This window comes from Notolepis coatsorum (genome assembly GCF_963971535.1).
Source record: "Notolepis coatsorum genome assembly, chromosome: 9".
In the NCBI taxonomy this organism is placed as follows: Eukaryota; Metazoa; Chordata; class Actinopteri; order Aulopiformes; family Paralepididae; genus Notolepis; species Notolepis coatsorum.
Window position 1 is genome coordinate 126,315,886 of NC_140173.1, and position 22,269 is coordinate 126,338,154.

Consider the following 22,269-nt stretch of genomic DNA (forward strand, 5'->3'; position numbering starts at 1 on the left):
CGGTCTCCGGTGGGAGCTAACGTACTATTAGCCGTGTTGTGACTGAGCTCTGATCAATGGCTCATGGCTGAGATTCAGGAAGTAAAAGCACTTCGCGTATCTCTTCTGACCAATCTGTGGTCTGCAGTGTTTCATGTGACTTTTCTGGTACCCAATAGGGTCGCTTGGAATCTCGACAGAGAAGTAGGGTATATCTGCAGAGCCGCAAGCCCAACGAGAGCGTAATAATAATAATAATATAATAAAAAACAGCGGTGATGCCGGTATTCAGCCCAACGCTGCGGTGGGCATGATGTAACAGCGATACCGCGGTAATACCGATACCGCGGCAGCTCTAGCTGTGAACAAATAGTACCATTCGTATTTCGGCAGACGTATTCCTACGCGGAACCGGGGCTAGTAACGACATGTTCGTCGGCACGATTGAACTTGAACCAAGGGGCTTGGCTGCTGGCGCCAAGTTCTTGTCCAATGAGAGAATGAAAGTATTATGGGCTGTTAGTAGACCAAAGGGATATTCAGTGTATATGTACAAGGAATATACAAGGGATATCAAACGATATACAAATACTATTAAATATATATCCATAAATAAATATATATATTCGGTTCAATCTGATCCTTCACAACAGCACCCCTAAGAACCACCAGGGTTAAAAATCTCGCTGAGCCATGGATGCACACTGAAATACTGACCGCTATGAAAACCAGAGACAAAAAATGCTCGGAACTTCATAAAAGTCAGACAAAGCTTACCAAAAGCTCAAACAGTGAACTCCAAGCCCACGTGGTTGAACAAAAAAATTCAAAGAAACAGACTAAGAAATTGATCAAAACCGCAAAAAAAATGTCATCAATGACAAAACTGAGGAAAACAAAAACAAACCAGCGAACTTTGGAAATTACTCAACAACCAACTACTGTAGGCTGCAGAAAAAAACTAAAAACCAGATTTACAAACATAAACATAAAGACAGAAATCACAGACAAACTGGATGTGGCCAAATACCTAAACATATTCTTTACAAACATAGCCACAACACTGGTTAATAAACGACCCTCCCACTCTGGGCATTTTGGGGTAGAACACATAGTAGCATACTACAAAAACCTAGGGGTCCGCAAAGACGACTTCAAACTTGAAATGGTAACAACAGATGAGGTACTAAAAAAACTGAGCTCCTCCAACCTAACAAGGCCACTGGCCATGACAACATCCCCTCCAAATTCCTCAGAGACTCAGCAGCCGCCATCACCCCAGTCATCACACACATAATAAACCTCTCCATAAAACAGGGACACGTCCCCAAGGACTTCAAAATTGCGAGAGTGACCCCCCCTGTTGACAATTGTGTGTATTGAGCTGTACTGTATTGTACCCATTCTGCAATCTGTTAATAAAATGTTCAATCAATCAATCAATGGCAGAACACTTCAAGAGATAGCGCTTTTTTCTCGCTAGACCAACACCTTGCATTTGATGGTAAAGGAGGTCTACCATGCTAAGCTAGCAATGGTGGGAGCAGTGAAATGTTGGGCGATTGCCAAGCAGACTTGGGTTTTTAGCATGGATGGTCTGCAACTGATTTCCCCCTGCTTTGAATTATGACTGTGGTCGGCCTACCAATCGACACGGCTCACCAGAAAGCTTGTGGGAATAACCCCTTGCTTTATTTAGAATTCCAAAGTTTCCCAAGGAGGATCAAGCGCACCAGAATGATCATGAAAGTCAAATTTCTCCCTGATTCCAAGGGAATGTTCTGCTCGGGGAGTGATGATAGAAGGTTGCACGCAAACGCAGTCTTCAATTTTCACCCCGCTTGCAGCTTGGCACCCATACACACAAGGGCATACACACTTGATGCATGCACACACACACTCACTCATCTCTGCAATGGCATTATTTTAATGAACACAAACACACTCGGAGAATTCAACCGGTGGAAGTGTTGAAAGCTTTTTATTAGGAAGACGTCTGCTTGACGGTCTTTTTATAGCTCACCTTTTAATGATACTACAGCTGCAGCCGGTGGCCTCCATTAGGCAGCCCCCCACCTCCCCGATCCACTGCGGTTTTCGCGCACCACTAGAATGAACACACACTACTGTAAGTGTGCGTTTGAGTACCCCATTAAAAACAGGGGGTCCCATTACAAATACACGCCCTTGTTCGGGGGGGGGGGGGGGGGGTGTTTAGGGACCATGCGGTGAGTCAGACAAATTATTTGATGTCAGCAGAAATGCACTTGATGGCGGCGGCGGTGCTGCTAGAGTCGTCGCTCAGTGAAGTCAGAGCAAGTGAAAACTGAAGGCGCCCAGCCCGGGGGGAGTAAACAAAGATTAATTCTGTCAGCATCGACCCTCGCAGCCCTACTGAGCCCTGGGTAGAGGCACCGCACATGTGTACGAAGTCACACACACAAACACACGTGTGTGTTATCTCATCTCTATGCATCACTCCCCTCATTACGACACATACAAACACATACAATACAGCACAAAAACATACGGAGAAAAACACATCCATGCATACACAGAAACAAACACACACATAGTCACACTTTCTTACTATCCACTAGCTCTAGCCTCAGCTTTGCATACCCGGGCTGCTATCCAGTATACTCCTCCTCGAGGGTTTGGAGAACATCAGAGAACCAGCATTCCACCATGCTGGATTCCCACAGTCTGTCTTTGGTGATAGTGGAGTTAATCACCTCTGGCAGCCCACGCCTCCCACCCCTCCCCTCAACCCTACTAGCTCTAGTTCACTGGCATCTTATTTGTATATGCATATTTCACATTTATTGATATGCCGATTAATCTGTTTACTTATACCAGAGGACTCAGTATATGGAGTATTGCAAGTCGGAAAGAGTATATTTAGTTAGCTATATATATTTATCCTAAGTTTGACTTAGGATAGAACCTGTAAATAGGCTACCAGGGGGGGCTATGTGTATGCACATTGTGTTATTGTAATCGATATACATATATCTCACCTGTCAGTGTGTTATTGTTATCAATAGAGTAACATGTCTCACCTGTCAGTGTGTTATTGTTATCAATAGAACATACGGTTATCCTATAACCATAGTTATATGAGTTTATACAACGGCATGCAAATTTCTCGATTCTGATTGGCCATTCACACGTCTTTATTGGCAACAATCCACGGTCCTGGGCTCAGGACCCGCCCACAACCAAATCACATAACCCTCCCCGGCTCACTCCGGGAGAAAACAAGATCGCGGACAATAAATGGTTATGTTGAAAGCACCATAACGACTAAATATGAAGCGATTCTGTCAAGGGGAATGTGTTAGTCCTTTAAACAATGTTGGATGATGTAATTGATGGGTCTTGACTCAATCTAGAACAAAAGAAAAATCGCGGATTGATTGATAGATTAATTGATTGATTTAAATTTCTTCCTTCCTACTTTCTACTAACTGCAGCGTTCTCTCTCACACTGTCGCTGGCGTACCCACAAACACACACACACACATACACACACACACACACACACACACATACACACACATTACCACACACACGCACACACACACTGTGACACACACACACACACACACACACGCACACACACACACACACACACACACTCCTGTCTGCAACAGCGGGGGAGTCAGACTGAGAGAGAAGCAGCGCTGTTTTAAGTGAGCATGGTCTATTGAATTGATTGATTGGTTGATTGCTAATTTTATTACTGTACCCCTGGTTTCCAACTGGTTAAGTTTAGGCTAAAAGAAATAAATAAAAAAATAGGGCGAAGAAAACGTTTTTTTCCTATAGGGCAAAGAAAACGTTTTAATTTGTTTTACCTACTTTATATTCTGCATCTGGTAATAAAATTTTCAATCAATCATTCCAATAATACACAGTTGGATGTGTTAGTTGGTTGGATGCACTTCAAGCTGCTTCCACATGAGGCAACTTCTCTCAATCATTCCAATAATACACAGTTGGATGTGTTAGTTTGGTTGGATGCACTTCAAGCTGCTTCCACATGGAGTTGTGGGAACTACTTTTTCTGGCGGATGGTTTTTTCAATAAATCTTCGATTAATGTGTGTTTATTGTATAGAAATAAGGTTGGATGAATCTGGCAGTTGTATAAAAGCTTTACACCACGTGCAGTCGTGATTTGTGACCAATAAACCATGCCTAGGGGGGTCTAACGACCCTCGGCTGCGCCTCGGGCCTAACAACCACCCCTAGGCATGGTTTATTGGTCACAAACCACTCCTGTGTGTGATGTAATGCTTAAATAGCGAGCGCTCTGCTCTCTAGTGGAACTATCGCTTTATCCAATAAACAATGAATAATTCTTCTCCACATGTACACACCCATCCGCCTGGCCACACCCACATCCGCTCCTCTACATAAGCGGGGTCGTGGCCACACTAACAGCTCCTTCCCAAGTCTTTCACCACCGAAGGCGAAGACCACGGGGTCCTCAGTGAGTCAGAGCAGAGCCCTCGCTATACTCATATAACTATGGTTATAGGATAACCGTATGTTATATTATCGTATAGCTTACGCTCTGCTCTCTAGTAGACCACAGGAGCTGAGCAGAGCGGAAGCTCGACAGATGTACCCGCTGAGGCCCCTCACAATCATCAGAACCGGGGAGGACCCGAGCCCCCGGACCCCCCTAGAGGGAATCGGGAGGGAATCGGATCCGACTGTGCGAAGAGGGTTTAGCACCTCAAACACACAGGGTGAGCAGATCGTGGGACTTACCTTCACACAGAAGGACCCGCGACCGCTCAGGCGCGCATCCCACATGCCACCAGGGAATAGACGGGAAGCAAAACACCCCAGTCACAGTCCCCAACATCACAGGGTCAAGGTCAAGAAACCAACCCCGTGGCAAGGCCGTAGCAGCGGAGCGCGGAGGAGGACCCAGCCCTAGGAACAGCCTGAGGGCCAGGACCCCCTGAAAAAAGGGGGCCCGGTGAGGTCAACGATGCTGTAGCATCGGGACCCCACCAGACGGTCACTGATGACACCACCCCCCACATCGCCAGCGTATCGGACAGGGCATAAATCAAGAGTAGGCCCTTCCCCCCTCTGGCACGCCGCTCTGAAGCACTCTAGCTTACTGCACCTGGTATTCCCAGGGGGTCCCCCATCCAAGAACTACCAGGGCTGAGCCTGCTTAGTTTCCGAGATCTGACGAGATCGGGTGTGTCCAGGTTGGCATGGCCGTAAGCTAGGGCTGGGCGATAAAACGATAACGATAACTATTGCGATAAATTATTTCCTCGAAATAAACATGAAACGTGGTCGCAAAGTTTCGATATATCGATTTTCCAAGCTTGGATATGAGCACACGCACTAACAACCAATCAGTGAAGGAGATGGCGACAGCGAAGGAGACCCGCGGTGCACCTCTGGGAGTCTGGGTAGTAAACAAGGCTGGCTAGGATCATTAGCTTGCACGCCGCTATTTTATAGTTTACGTGCGGAGTGGGTGTGTGGCGTGAATTCTGAGGCCACGGTTAGAGTAGTGTGGGGTATGCGGTGGACGTCGTTGCAATGTATTGGGGCGGAACGGAGTATTTTAGGGTGATAGTTAGTACATTGTCGTGGGATACACCGCTTACTCTGGCTAACTGTTAGTTCCATTCTTATAATGCATATTATGATCCAGTGGCGGTAGGTTGCCCCCTGGTGGAATATAATAATCTATGCACTGGTGCGTAGAAGAACGTGCGTGGACTTAATAGCCTGTCCGTCGGCGCCGGGCATAAGAAGTTAATTAAACTTGACGATTGTTATCGACGATAATTATCGATATAGATAATTTTATAATTTTATCGCGATAACGTTTTTGGCCATATCGCCCAGCCCTAACGTAAGCCCCAAGAGGCTACCCCCCCACAATACTGTGGGGCCAGACGGCGCGCCGGGGAGACAACCGCCAAGGGGGTTGATCCCTCAATCCAGGCAACAGGCCAGAACTCGACCTGTGCCTGGAGCACTGCAGACTAGACAGACGCCTAAAGGGTCTACTGTAAGAACAGTACCCGGCGGAAGGGGTGTTCGGTATGCTGTGCACCATGTCATGACCTCAACAAACCCGACCCCTCCAGCGGGGTCGAGGTTCAAAGGAGAGGCCGACACAATTGGCAGACGTCATGAAAGATCAAGTTCAAGTTCAAGTTTCCTTTATTGCCACGCAACCAGGTTGGTGGTATTCTTGTTCGGTACAGGCCAGGGTGGATACATAATACAGTACAACATGACACAATAAATACATAAATACAGCACAGCACAACATAGCACAACATAAACACATAAACACACAGAAGAATCTAGTCCATCGGTCAGGAGCTTGGATAGTGTGGGGGCGGAAGGGGGAGAGGGGGGCCAAGGGAGTTCAGGGTCCGAATGGCGGTGGGGAAGAAGCTGTCTTTGAAGCGGGTGGTTTTGGAAAGGATGGACTTAAAGCGCCTGCCTGAGGGCAGGGGCTGAAACGGGGTGTGCTGGGTGTGAGGGGTCCTTAGCTATTTTTCTGGCGTGGGTGGTTGTGCGGGGGATGAAGATGGAGTCCAGGGAGGGAAGGTCACATCCTGTGATTTTGGAGGCCTTGTTGAAGATGCGCTGAAGTTTTTGTATGGATCGTTTTTGTGCGGAACCGTACCAGACTGTTATTGAAGAGGTGAGTATGCTTTGTAGGGCTGTCTTAAATACTTCGAAGCTTCTAAAGCCTCTAAAAGCCTCTAAAAAAAAATAAAAAATCTAACCGTGACTAACTTTACTGTCATGCACTTGTCCTAATAAACTAACCTACACTGTAACACGCAACACTTGATGAACATTGTTACTCAGCTGATAGAGTTGTACCCTTCTTGCTGTCTTGTCGTACAGAACTTGTAAGTCGCTTTGGATAAAAGCGTCAGCTAAATGACTAAATGTAAGTGTGTGTGTGTGTGTGTGTGTGTGTGTGTGTGTGTGTGTGTGTGTGTGTGTGTGTGTGTGTGTGTGTGTGTGTGGGCGCGCCTTGTAGAATTCCACACATAAGAAAGAAAGATACTGGGATGAATAAACAAAATAGGAAATAAAATGTAGAAATGCATGCAATACATAAATAAATATGAATCTCCATATATGAAATATAACATTTAGATAAGGTGCTACTGAGATGTTTTGGTGAGTTCTTTGTTTTTTGTGGAAGTTGCCCTTCTTAAAAATGCATGAACATTCACTGATAATTGGTCTGTAGTAGGGGTGGACGGTATGGTCTAAAATTGATATCACGGTATAATTTGAAGCATAGACGGTAACGGTATATATCACGGTATCATCGTTTTTGATAATTTTTTTTTTTTAATTTTATATAATTTTTTTTTTTTTTTTTTTTTTTTTATAAAATATATATATTATATAATTAGACTTGTACTGGTATTATCTGCGAGACATCGCCACCACGCAACAAGCTCCACTGTCTGTGTACTACGGCCAGGATTCTCCGGAGCTGCACCTGGACCTATACTCTAGTAGCCTCGAGCAGAGCTACGGCCAGGATTCTCCGGCGCTGCACCTGGACCCTATTGTATTGGTATTATAACGTTAGCAAGCCCTCAGCTCGAATACGCATCGAATCAGTGTTATAAGACATTGATATCACGAGCTATCTGTAGCTACTGCATATATAACGTTAATACAATGCCTCAGTGAATTATTTAGTTCAATGGGACATTTCGTTTTGAACGGTGAACTAATTTGCGTTAACGTGAGCTAACAGGTAGCATACACGTCTCTAGTACTAGACTTTGTGGAGCGTTTGTTGATGTCAGGAGCTATCGGTAGCTGGCCGACTAGATACCGTTCGGTTAGACAATGCCCCATCATGTATTAAACTAAAAGTGAATAGTTGACTGGGTCATTTAGTAACGGTAGCTAAGCTAACGTTAGCTCAGGGAGACGCCGACAGCTCCCGTGTCCCGTCCCACTAGACTACTAGACCCGTGTTTACATGCGTGCGGTAGGGGCTGGCACGCCCACTGCGCGAAGCCTCCTAAATAACTTTTTCCAGTTCGCACATATCTATTATCTATGACTAATTCTATCTATTTTTAGGGGCAAATGCGAGTGAAATAGTCGCGCTGTGGTTACATGACGTCATTGCTATTTTAGAGCTGCACTACCGGTTACACGGTATACTCAAAATCCATACCGTAGAGCAAATTCATACCGTTTATACCGTATACCGTTTATACCGTCCACCCCTAGTCTGTAGTGGAGTCTACAAGGTCTACATTGCCGGACCATGTAGAATCCGGACCTTGTAGACTGACATAATTCTGTGCATAGTTTAGTCTACACAGGCCATATTTCAAATAATCAAAATCTTACTTCATTCATCTTAAACATTCTTGATTTGGGGGATTGGTAGTTCCCATGAAATCTGAAGTTGTTCAAACGACAACAGCGATCCACCTTGAATTAAATCACACAGCCGAGTGAAACCTTGTTGGATGCGTCACAGTCACGAAAGGGGCTACTTAATTAATTAATCCAACCCACTTTATTTATAGAGCACATTTAAAAACAACAAAGTTTACGAAAGTGCTGTACAAGTCCCACAACATAAGATACAAAAAAAATAATAAAAAAGAATATTAAAAAAAAAAAAATAAAAAAAAAAAAATTATTTTTTTTATTTTTTTCGAAGCTTCGAATTAAAATCGAAGCTCGGCCCCGAAGCTTCGATTGCCAAAAAAAGCTTCGAAGGTCAGCCCTAATGCTTTGTATGATGGCGGTGTAAAATTGGACCAGCAGGTGGCGTCTGACCCTGTACTTCCTCAGTTGCCTGAGGAAGTACAGGCGCTGCTGGGCCTTTTTTGTAATGTAGGTGATGTTGGTGTCCCATTTTAGGTTATTGTTGATGTGGGTGCCTAGGAATTTGAGTGAGTCCGTCAGAGTTATGGATTGGTCAGTGATTGATAGTGGGAGTTTGTGTGTTTTGTTGGCAGATCTGAAGTCTATGGCTATTTCTGTAGTTTTGGAGGTGTTGAGCAGGAGGTTGTTGATTGAGCACCATCTCGCTGCTCTGTCCACCTCTCGCCGGTATGAGGTCTCGTCGTTGTCTGTGATCAGGCCGAGGATGGTGGTGTCGTCTGCATATTTAAAGATTTTGACTGAGCTGTCCAGGGATATGAGTTGGTTGGATGCGGGGGCACACTCTCGGGCAGACGGGGTCAAGCCCGGCCTCAACTCGAGAGTCGACTCTGCTACCAACACACCGGAGAACCAACCACCTCCCTATGTTTAGTTTAACAGGAGGCGGTTGTTCCCTTAACCCACCAAGAAAAACCTAGAAACAAAGTGTTTCAGTTTTCAAAGGGTTAACCCAGGCCAACAGGTCGACGGGAACGAGTCCGGACCTGGGCCTGGCGGACCGGGACCTACACAGGGATGCCTAGAGGGGTTGACAGCAACCACCTCGACAGCCCCCTCCCATCCCTGCCCAGCAGGGGGAGGGAGGAGTGAAACAATGGAGAAGGACCAGGCCCCCTAACACAGCGCAAGGTACAACACAGTATGGACTAAGCACGTCAATGTTATGGGCAAGTCGTAATGGCATACATATGACACACACATCCACAACATCAATCCCAGCGAAGCCCAGACCGACCCGGCATTTCCCCCCCGGAAAAGCACAAAGTCCTTCGGGGTACCAGAACAACGGGTTAACAGACCTGGTCCGGCGTGACCAGAACCAGTCCCGCGTCCTAGTCATGCCGCCATCCCCAGTCCTAAGAGGGGGGTACGCGTGTCGATCTAGAACATCACAGAGGGCGGCACCAAGATGGACAGAACGTGAATGCGCTGCTCCTGGCGGCCCACCTAACCCAGTTGTGGATTCAAAGCCACATTTACTTAACGTGAATACGATACACACAACCCTCTATCACAATAAAAAAGGGCAAACGTTCACTCTCACTACTGTAAGAGGAACGCCGTTTTTTATGATGAGAGAAGACATAAGTCCTGAATCAAGTGCTGGTCACAGGCCTTGCTAAGTCTACATGACAGCAACCAAACGATTTTCAGAGAAATTGCCTCTCTCTAAGCAAGAGCACAACCCCAGCAGAAGCTGAGGGATTTACACCGTATCCCCAAAAATATAGTGAATCAACACACATTTTGTAAACAAAATCATATTTGAGGCGAGGGGGGGGGGGGGGGGGGCAGGGGCAAACCGGGGAATAATTTCACCCACCCCTCACCACCTTACCCCTGATACGACGCCAAATGTGTAGAGTAAAAGCTTTACATCATGCACGCCAGCACAGCCGAAGACCTTGTTTGAACAGGTTTCCCACAGCTCTGCTTATGTGTGAAAAAAACTTGCCACTTGTTATTCTCATCATTACCCTCAAGTAAAGAATAACAAGCTAAGAGAGGGACTCAGCCCTCGATCATATGCCACTATGCAGAGCATTGTAGGGTAACCAAGCCAGTTGTGGGCTCAGCCATGTTGTCTAAACGTTACATGAAGATACACAACTTCTCATCATACAACAAAAACTCATGTAAAAAACAACGCTGTTCCTAGGTAGAGAGAAAGGCATAAGCCTTGGCCAACGCTAACCCAAGCTATACAAAGCGACCAAGACAATTTTCACACAGCACACGTCGTATCTCCAAATGTAGTGAAGTAACATATGTTTTGTTAAACAAAAACATCGTTATTAACAAAAAACATGCGGGAGGGGAAGGAAGGAAGAGTGGGGTAATGTCCAATGGACACCTTACCTGCACCAACGAACGCAGGACAAAAGGCTGCAACACAGGTTGGTCCACCACGTTGATGAAGGCCTCTCGCTGGCAAGACCAGAAGAAGCAATGGCCGGAGCCTCGCTCCGGCGTGACGGCCCCCTCCTGCAGCCGGTCATGGCGCAGGCCCGACGACATCTTCTGCCAAAGATGACGTCGTAGTCAGAGTGCCAGGGCCTGCTATTCTCACGGCTACGCCAATGGTTGTAGCACAAGCTAAACAGCTAACTCTAGGCTAACTGATAGCATCAAGCTAACGTTCCCAGCCGAGCGCAGCTGGCAGCTAACGTCGTAGCTAAACAGCTAACTGGCTAACAGTTAGCTCATACCGGCTATCGCTAGCCACTAGCTAACGCAGAAGCAAGCTAAGCGGCTACTAATGAAAACTGTTCAACGTGAGAAAAGCAATACAGGCCAACACTTCAGACAGCCGCTGTCTTTTCCTCTTCTTATCCGAAGAAAAAAGGAAAAAGGCAACAAACGTCCCTCTTCAGAACGGTGTTTACCAGACACAGCGGTGTCGGCTGCAAGCACCACATTGTACGCAGGCTGTAGCCGACCTGAGCTTGGAGATATTCTCATAACGAACACCAAGCTCACCTGCCTCGCACCGGGTGTTTTTCATCTTGAAAAGCGGGGCCAGCACGGCGACAGATGGTATCCGTTTGTCCAGAGACCCGGGGAATTTAACCGCAGATTCGGAATCAAGGTCCCAGGAAAACAAAGCTACGACTTCACTTGAGGAGGAGCTAATGTTATCGTGGGGCATCAGACTAGAACCCCCTCCACGCCGCTAAGGGGCAGCGAAAAGGATCCTAGCCTGGAGCCGACCTTCGTAAGCTGTGTAGTTGTCCCCCCACAACTGACACACCTGGTGCCCGCGTCGCAAAAAACATCACCCGCCCAGAGAGGCCGTCAGCCCTCACACGGCCGATTGCCTCCCAAGCAAAGTGTCCAGCTGCAGAGCCGGATGCAATGCCGGCGGGGATTGCTCAGCGACACGAGCCCCTAATGCGAAGCGCCGGTGGAGGTCAGAATGATCATCATCTTCTAGACCAGTGGTGCCCAACCAGTCGATCGCGATCGACAGGTAGATCACGGGCTGATTTCAAGTAGATCTCGATTAATACAATTCGATTATACATTATTTTTTTTTTAATTTTTTTTTGCTAAATCAACTCTGCCTCTCTTTGTTAACTACAACAAGCAATGCTGTTTGTTATTTAAGATGAGGTCGGACTCGGCACTTACAGATTTGTGTTCATTATGCTGCTTTTATAAAGCCTCAAATGACGGCTTACAATATACAATTTTGGCTGGTAGCTCTCGGCTAGGTGGTAAATTAAAAAGTAGATCTTGGTTCAAAAAAGGTTGGGCACCCCTGTTCTAGACACTCCGGTGGCTAAGACATTATCGCTGTATTTCCTCGAAAAATAGTGAGAGAGAAAACAAAGATATAATGTCAACGCAGCTCCTTTTCTCCAATAACGTAACTCCTTTCCAATAACTATTTCGGCACTAAACTAAAGTGGTGTATACAGGCACTTTACGGTGGTGAAAATAGGGAAGGAGCTGTTAGTGTGGCCACGACCCCGCTTATGTAGAGGAGCGGATGTGGGTGTGGCCAGGCGGATGGGTGTGTACATGTGGAGAAAAATTATTCATTGTTAGATTGGATAAAGGGATAGTTGTAACAGAGTTGGAGAAGGCGGTTAAACTCACTCCTCAGTGATACCGCCCTTCGTCAAATCATGCGCACCCTTTTGACTTGGCTCGGTCGGTAGCGCTGGCAGGCACGGGACTCGTGGTTAGAAACTGGGTCGAGGTACAGGTTTCAGCCTAGGAGAGGAAGCGAAAGTCCTTGCTAGCGTGAATGACAGCTAATACATTCAGTACATTCAATACATTCAATGTTTTACGCAAGATTAATGATGCTACATGGTAGGACGTATAGGCCTAAAAAATAGCGCCAGCAGACAATGCAGTTCATACATTCAGGCAGTAGAATAGACTAAACACATGCAGCAGTCCAACACCCAGTGGCATTCAACAGTCTACTGTGTATTTTGTATGCGTAGTGTAGGCACCATGTCCAAAATCAAACATACACTTTAGATGTAGCTAAATCAAACATACACTTTAGATGTAGCTAAATCAAACATACACTTTAGATGTAGCTAAATCAAAACTACACTTTAGATATAGCTAAATCAAACATACACTTTAGATGTAGCTAAATCAAACATACACTTTAGATGTAGCTAAATCAAACATACACTTTAGATGTAGCTAAATCAAACATACACTTTAGATGTAGCTAAGTTGTCGAAGCAGAGTTGCTAGTGACCCCGAAGTGGTCCAGGAGTCCAATGTGCTTTTGGGTCATTGTACAAAAATAGATAAGGAACAGTGGCAGCACTGATCACACAATATCTTCCTACCCCTCCGCAGCTTCACCCCCTCCTGTCATCCATCCCTCCACTCATCTCCGTGTTCCCATCACTCCGACTCAAGCCACACAGGAGCCCCGCTGGGCCTGTTATCATCTGGGCGCGCTCAGTAGGGCCCAGTGGTCTGTGGGAGGGAGGGGGGGGGGGGTTGCAGATAGAACATAGAGGATTCTGATTATGGTTCCCACGCTCTGCTTGAGGCCAGCGATAGATCAAGTATATTTGTATGGTATAGTAGTATATGCAGGGGCAGTTTTCAAATACTGTAAATAATTGCCACATATGCTTTTCAGATTTTTGTTTGTGGACAGGAGAGTGTGTGTGACACAGAAAGAGAAAGATCATATATTTAGTTGCTAGACTAGTATAGACTTGTATATGAAGTATGATCTCATACATGAAATGTAAATGAATGTATAGTATGTAGTACTTTATATGATTATATCTTACTAGAATCTCATGTATGGAGACTAGAGTATGCAGTATATCCTCCATGCACTTATTCTAATTGTTACATTGTATTTTTTCTTCATGTGTGTATTTTAATATGCTTCGACAGCATTCCGCGCCGTCCGCCGGATGCCAATAAAGCAACATTTTAATTGAATTCAGAGAGAGAGAGAGAGAGGGAGAGAGAAAGTGAGTCGGGGGAAAAAAGCAATACCTCAGTTCTGACACGACTGTGTGAAGCAGACGAGAGGAGCAGACAGAAAAGAGAAATAAGAAAGGGAGAGAGTAGAGACCAATTTCATTTCCAATACTAGCAGGTTTTTGTTTAGTTTTTATGTTTCTGCTGCTCTCCACAGCACTCCTCGTGAGTTGTGTGAAGGCATCTATTATTGATGCTCGCTGTGTGTCTGGTCGTACTGCCGGGGCTCTTTGGGGACACAGCTCCCTGCTCTCCTGTTCCAGCGGCTCAGCCCACAGTCTCACACCACAGTACGTCTGTGGCCCGTCTTCGCAGTGGGCTCTGAAATGCTATTGGTTCATTTGAAATATTGATGATTCTCTAGTAATACTAGTATGTGTGGGCTACTCATATGTCTGATGCCTATATAGCTTGTTATACATGAAACCTGTGGCTTTTAAGTGCAAGTGTCGGGGGTTTGCTGTGCATGCTCAACATGCTCAACACCTGAACAGTAAAATGTTCTTGAGGGATATTGCTTTTGTAAAATGTACCACAACCAGTGAGTAAAGTGAATGTCATTCTTAATGGAGGCTGTTGGGGTTAAAATAATTCACTCTTAACTGATCGTCAATAATCTTCACCCAGGGTTTGATCTGTTTGCAGGGAGCGGTCCAGGCCATGCCGTGGGGCACAGACCTGTCAGTAAACCAGAGCGGTACAGGACCACGGTGCCCCTGCTGTTGGACGGCGACGAGCGCAGACCCCTCCTCCAGCTCCGGGCCAGGGTAAATATCCACAACACGGCCACAATGCAGCCCTGGCTCCATGCTAATATGCTGGCTCAGAGGGCAGCCTAGCTAATGCTGATACGCAGCCAAGCGGAGATGCCTGCCTGTCTGCCTGGCTTCACTGTGCGCATCCTGCCCATACCACCCCTGCTGTCTAGTTCCCTGCCTGCTTGATTCTCCACCATAGTAATTCCCTTCCTTAGCTCTGTTTATCCTCTGCTGCTTCCCCTTTGTGGTTTCTTTACTCGCAAGCTTGGTGTCCTTTGTTTTGAATAGGCTCTCTGTTGTTTGTTTAGTACGAGCTAAGCCCCCGAGGCACCATAGGCTTGATTGATTGAAAACTTTATTAACAGATTGTAGAATGGGTACAATACAGTAAGGCTCAATACACACAATTGTTAAGGGGATGCAGACCAGAGACATCAGACATCAGGGGATGCAGACCAGATACATCAGGGTCCCCCATTTTCAATTCATAATGACATACACAATATACAGATATATCATGACATTTATGACATACATTTACATTTAGTCATTTAGCTGACGCTTTTATCCAAAGAGACTTACAAGTTCTGTACGACAAGTCATCAGGAAGGGCACAACTCTTATCAGCTGATAGATTTGTGACATACACGATATGCAAATATACAGTCCTGTTAAACAGAGATCATAACAGAAAATATATACATACAAGGGGGAGGAGACTACATTGGGAGGGGGTGGGGGGTGCAAGGTGCAAGCATAGGGAGGGGGGGTTTGGACATTTACGGGGGCCAGTTTAGAATTGCAGCCTCCCGTAGGTGGGTAGGTGGGTTTTGAAGGTGGGTAGGGATACAAATTTGATTTATGGAACTCCCTCTGGTGTTGTGGTTGTGGTATTCACTGACCTTTGGGAAGTATTTCGACATGTACATGGGTACCTTAGTGGTGTAGTGTATCTTGTAGACCAGGCCCATTGCAAGTTGCTGTACTCTGTCGTCTACTCTAAGCCATCCTAGTTTGTCAAAATGGGCAGGGGTGAGGTGGGTTCTAGGAGTAAGGTCAAGCAGTAGTCTGACCAGTTTGTTTTGTGATGTTTATAATCTTGTTTTTAGTGCCTTTGAGGTGCTTTGGTACCATGAGGTGCAAGCATAGTCGTAGTACCCTTGAATGAGTGCTCCTGTTAGAGCAGGGGTAGGCAACCCTAGGCACGCGTGCCTGCATAGGCATGCGGGGGCATTTTCATAGGCACAGGGGGCAGCATAAAAAATAAAATATTATAATTTATATTATAGTGAAATATTTTGCACTGTTGTCGCATTTATCTTGTTGAAATCCTCCCACAGGTTCTTTTTACTACCACATATTTAATTGAGACCCTTTATTTGTTTATTATTTCAATTTAGCTGGAAATACATTGCTACATCATTCAGTAACTGTAACTGAGGGGTACAATTCCCTGACTGTATTGATAAGTATGGTATTATTAAACCACTACCGCTTGTACTTTAACTTCTGGCCATCCAGTACATGATATAGATATGATGAACACTTTCCCACCTGATGAAACGAAGTCCACACAAATGTATAAATCGAATATTTTATATAGCAAAGGGTATATACGACGTTCACTTAATGACATTTATGATTTGAAATGCACTTGTAAGGCAAATGAGTATTCGTAGGTAAATCAACATTGAATGTCCAATCTCTGGTTACGCAGGGAGCAAGTATACAACCTGGTTCTTTAGGGAACTATAGCAATGGTACTTTAGCTTATGATTATAGCTGGATACACTAAAGGGGGGGGGGTCCCGCTGGTTGTAAGACAGTAGGGGGGGTTAGGAGAGCCGCTGGCGGTATCCCATCTGGCCGACGATTTCTTGGGAGAATTCAGAGTGCTGAACACGGTGCCCACAGAACCTCGGTCCACAGATGAATACAGCTGGACCCTCTGGTGGACGGTAGCTGCCGGTCCACAACGAAGAGACGTGAGGCGACCTCACTCGGGGTAGAGCGCCGTCTCACCTGGACTCCTCTCGGGGGGGTAGTTCCAACACTCAGCAGTGTTGGCCGTTATCCATGGAATAATCAAAGCACCCAAAGCATGTAGATAATCCAAGCCGTGGAAGGCTCGCCGTCGTCCGGGTAAAGTAATCCAATGTACAGGTCCACTCGTCCTGGCCCGGAGCTCCTCGGATGCAAGCACCACACGTGGTCTGCCCAGCCTGGTTAAGACTCCAGATAACGTCAGGAACGATGGGGGTACTGCTCACTTTATAACTCTAACCGAACGATGCACCATACATAATAGACTATTATTAACTTAATAGAAATACGTCCCACTCGACGGTATAGTGCCAAACTATGACAATTCAACTATTAATCCACACGATGTCTCAATGCCTATTCTGAGGCCAAGTAGGCCTTACTGCACCACACGTGCGTCGTGGGTGAGGCTTCGCGTCTGTTACTAGGTTGGAGGGTAAAGGACTAATGGACTAAAAGAAAGTTCTACTTTACTTGCGCCATATATATATGCGCTGTGAACAAATAGTACCATTCGTATTTCGCCAGACGTATTCCTACGCGGAACCGGGCTTGTAACGACATGTTTGTCGGCACGATTGAACTTGAACCAAGGGGCATGGCTGCTGGCGCCAGGTTCTCGTCCAATGGTAGAATGAAACTATTATGGGCTGTTAGTAGACTAAAGGGATATTCAGTGCATATTGTACAAGGAATATACAGGGGATATCAAACGATATACAAATACCATTAAATATATATCCATAAATAAATATATATATTCGGTTTAATCTGATCCTTCACAACAGCCGCCCCCTAATTAGTCCCACCTAATTAGCTAAGCAGAGACAGATTAACCGCACTGTCTACCACTCAAGGTCCGCTGTAAGGGTCAGTCAACTCACAAAGTCATGGGGTCATGGTCGTCATCGATAGTGTCTGGGAGTCGGGGCAGTTCTATTAGCCTCGCCACGGGTCGTGTGTAAGCTCGCCCTTGGACGAGCACTTCAGCTGCTCGGACTTTGCCATCGGCACCGGTGATCACTTTGCTTACGCGGCCAGCCGGCCACATAGCTCTGGGTAGTGACTGGTCGATAATCATGACGACTGTTCCTTCTGTCAAATTGTCTCTCTCTTTTACCCACTTCTGGCGGGTCTGTAGAGACGGTAGGTAGTGGAGTAGGAAGCTGCTCCAAAACTTGTCAGCTAGCACTTGACTGTACCTCCACATTCTTCGGCCGTTCGCTTCTTCAGGCCTGTACATTGTCTGGGGTAGCGCGGGGTCCAGCCGCCCCATTAAGAGTGTGTTGGGGGTGACTGGGTCGACATCTGCTACATCACTGGAGACGTAGCCGAGGGGCTTGGAGTTAAATACTCCCTCGATCTCCGTGAGGACTGTCATTAGGACTTCTTCCGGGGCTGTCTTTATAGAACGTACTTCTCGTTCCCAGGTTCCACCGAAGTGGGGTGCGTTCGGGGGATTAAACTGGAAGTCAATCTGGGATGGAGCGAGGTGGGTCTTAAGTTCTGGGCCCATAGCTTGGAAGCTCTCTCTCAGCTCTCTTTCTCCGCCTTTGAAGTTTGTCCCGTGATCAGACAACAATGTAGACGGTTTTCCTTTCCGTGATGTGAATCTTCGGAAGGCCATAAGGAATGAGTCTGTGCTCATGGTCGGAAGGAGTTCGATATGTATCGCTCTGGTGGTCATGCATTTGAATACAATACCCCACCGCTTCTCGGTTCCTCTTCCTCTCTTTATATACAACGGGCCAAAACAGTCCATGCCTGTGGAGTGGAATGGCTTGTCGCCGAGTCGGAGGCGACAGGGAGGTATGTCAGCCATCCGGGGTATGCTGGGCTGCGCGCGGCACTTTCGGCAGTCTAGACAGGTTCGCTGGAAGCGTCGCACCGCTTCTCTTCCTTGAAGTATCCAATAGCGACGTCTGATCTTTCGCGAAGACTCTCTCTGCTCCTGCGTGGTGTACATCCTCGTCGTATTTCTTTATGATCAGCTCTGTGACCTTGTGTCGGCTGTTCAAGACTATCGGGTACTTAACGTCATCCGGTAGATCGGGGGCTCTCCGCAGGCGACCACCCACTCTGATGAGATTATGGGCGTCGCTCTCGGGTGCCAGGTGGAGCAGTCTGCTGTCTGATGGGACGGGCTTTCCTCCCTGTAGACAGTCTAGCTCATCAGGGAACGAGTCTCTCTGGGCTCGTTGTAGTAGAAGAAGTTCTGCTTCTTCGTAGTCAGCTGCTGAAATGTCAGTGGTGGACTGAATCTCTGGGTGGTGCCACAGGAATGTCTTTAGCTGCGCACTCTGTAGGGTAATGCAGTCATCTATGTTGGGGTCTGTGGAGGCGACTGTGCTCAGTCCACAGAACATAGGTTTCTTGTTCTCAGCCTCCTCTTTACTTGCTTCCCGTGGGGTGGGCGTAGGCCACTCTTCTTCCGGGAGCTTGAGGAATTCCGGTCCGTCACTGTAGATGTTGCGACGGGTGAGGTCATCCAGGGACATTCCCCGGGTGATGACGTCAGCTGGGTTGTGTTTGGTGTCCACATACCGCCAGCTCGCTGCTTCTGTTAGCTCTTGAATCTCGGTGATTCTGACTCCCACGAAGACCTTGTATCTGCATGAATCAGACTTGATCCATGTGAGTACTGTCGTGGAGTCTGACCACAAGATTGTTCTGTGCACCGGAATGGTGAGTTCACGTTGGATTAACGTGGCTAGATGCGCTCCTGCTAGGGCTGCGCAGAGCTCTAGACGCGGGATAGATTGTTGCTTTCGTGGGGCTATTCTTGAGCGAGCCAGGATGAAAGCAGTGTGTATCTCTCCTCCCCTCTCTTGGGCACGCAAGTAGGCCACCGATCCATAGGCTACTTCGGAGGCGTCACTGAAGACGTGTAGATCCATCTTGCATGTCTCTGGCCTCACCGTGGGTGGGAAGTAGCTGCGGCGTATATTGACGCCTGGGAGTGAGCGGAGTTCCGTCTCCCACTCTCTCCATGTGGAGGCAAGGTGTGCGGGTATTGGGTCGTCCCAGCCCTGGTCCTTGTCCCATAGTGCTCGTACAATCATCTTTGCCCTGGTGGTGTAAGGTAGAATACATCCCAACGGGTCATATTGTCTGGCGAGTGTTCTGTACACACTCCGTCTGGTGGTCGGTATCGCCGTCGACCTTCCCTGCTCCGTGGTCAGGGGTTTGTGTCTATAGTGGAGCGAGTCTGTTTTGAAGCGCCAGACTAATCCTAGTGTCATTTCTTGGGCTTCTCCTGGGATGGTCGCCATCCAGGTCTTGCTGCTGGCAGCCTTGTCCGCGGGGGAGAGGCTGCGCAATACGTGCGGGTCACTGCTGGCCCACTGCCTGAGATCAAAGCCGCCTTTGATCAGGGAGGCGCGTAGCTTGATTAGGAGAGCCTCGGCTTCTTCTTGAGTCGAAACGCTTTGTAAACAGTTGTCCACGTAGAAACTTCTTCACACTGTGTCGGACCTCTTCATCTGCTGCTGGGTCCTCTGCGACCTCTGGGTTGAGGTTGCGCAATACTGGGGGGTCGCTGCTGGCCCGCTGCCGGAGATCAAAGCCGTCTTTGATCAGGGAGGCGCGGAGCAGCGCACGACGTCGCCAGTCAATTTTCTTCTCGACATGCTGCAGGAGTGTGGTGTCTCCTTCTGTCGCTCTGGAGTGGAGGCAGCTAGTGGCTGCTGTTCGGTTGAGAGATTTAGCGAGGGGGCCTTGTAGTGTCCACCCTAGGCGGGTCTCGACTGCTGCAGGACAGCCTCGGGGTCCTGTATGGACCCGGTCTATCGGGACGATGAGGTCTGCATGGTCGGAGCCTATCAGCAGGGTCGGGGTGGCGCCGTCTATGAGCGGGATAGGTAGTTGACGCAGGTGCACATATTTATCCATCAGCTTGGCGATGGGGTAGGTGTACTGCGATAGTCCTATTTCTTGGCTGGTGAAAGCATTTGTAATCCTATACCGTCGCTCTGGCTGCCCGCTTGCTGCGATAGTGAAGGAGACATTCTCGCCCTTTATCGTCTTTAAATCTCTTCTTATTGTCCGAATCGTCATTTGGTTCTCGCTCCCCCGCAGTCCCAGCTGGGCCGCAGCGGACGCGAGCAGAAGGGTCTTCTCTGACCCGTCATCAAGGACGGCGTAAGTGTCCATGACTTTATCTTGGTAGCTCAATGTCACACGGACTACCTTTAAGAGCACTTGGGCGCCGCTGCTGCTGGCGGGGTCAATGTACATGACACTTGCCCTGGTGCCGCTCGATGGTGCAGGTGCAGGCCTTCTTCTGTTACTGTCGTGTAGTATATCTAGATGGGCTCCGTCACACCGACTGCACCTTTTCTTTAGGCGGCATTCGGCTGCCATGTGACTGCGCGCACATCGGTAACAGCGCCTGTTGGACTTTATCCATTGACTCACTTCTTCTGCATTCATCTTTGTGAACAGGTCACATTGTGACAGCCAGTGTTCCTTCTCGCAGTAGGGGCACACCATCTTCCACTTCTCTTTTCTCGAGGGGGTACTGTGGCTCTTACTGCTCGGTACTGACTCTGATTGGTGCATGACAGTCACCGATCTTCTTCCATCGTTTATTCTCCTGGGTCCCTCTCTGGAGCTTGGCGTGCTCCGCACGAACGTATCCAGTCGTAAGCTGCTGACTTCTCTCGCCAGGAAGTCGGCTAGATCAAGGAGGGATGGTTCGGGACCGTTAGGATCACGGTGGTCTCTCTGCCGCCTAAAACGCTCTTGTCTTGCGGGTGGCAGCTTCTCTAAAATCCTCTTGACGTTAGAGTTGGCGTATAGCTCGTGCATGCCCTTTTCCCGTTGCGCTCCCAGCATCCCTACCAGGGACTGCACTTTTATCGACAGGTCGTCTAATGAGCGATTGTCTGTTGCTGGGGGTAGGCGATCAATATGCCTTATCTCTTGGATTACGTAATCCCATATACGTCCATATCTCTGGTCCAGCGCTGCTAGAGCCGCGGTGTATGGGGTCGTAGAGGTGGCATAGGCTAGCGCTATATTGTGCGCTCGCGGTACTTTCAGGTGCTTCAGTAATATTGCATACTTGTGGCGTTCATCAGCGACATCCACCATCATTGTCTCTAAGCACATCCGGAGCTCCGTGTACTGTGCTCGATTCTCATAGGTGAAGTCTGGAAACGTCGGCGTGGCAATGTATGACGCCGTGGATGGCTGATACATCGGCGAGCGTTGGGGGAGAGACCTCCTAGGCGAGTCTCCTCTTGCGCCTCTCTGTGGGCTGGTACCGGCAGGGTACCATGGCCCGCTGGTCCAGGTGCTATTCCTCGGGGCTGGTCGTGCGTCGTGCTCACCCGTGAATAGAGTCGGGGGTCTGTAGCGCAGCGCCGCGGGGGTATAGCCTGGGCTGTACTGGACCTCATGGTCCGGTGGAGTACTGTGCTGTTGTCGGGCTTGGTTCTCCTCCTCTCCCTCTTCTTCTTCTATCAGGTCCTCTAGATCCTGTAGTCGTTTATTTAGCTTCTCCGCAGTGTATGCCGCTCCTTGCTTGTAGCTGGGTCTCGCTTGGACCGGTCTGGGAA

General features: G+C 47.7%; 1 protein-coding gene across 1 annotated transcript in view; it reads left to right on the forward strand.

Annotated features, from left to right (window-relative positions):
- Window positions 1-2,249: 2,249 nt before the first annotated feature.
- The window catches only part of LOC311234743 (disintegrin and metalloproteinase domain-containing protein 12-like), a gene marked incomplete at its 5' end in the record, with an annotated part of 240,247 nt that continues 220,227 nt past the window's right edge, over window positions 2,250-22,269 (forward strand). The window contains 2 exon segments of the mRNA XM_084321986.1: window positions 2,250-2,298; window positions 14,535-14,674. Of these exon segments, the coding sequence (XP_084178112.1) occupies window positions 2,250-2,298; window positions 14,535-14,674 (189 nt within the window).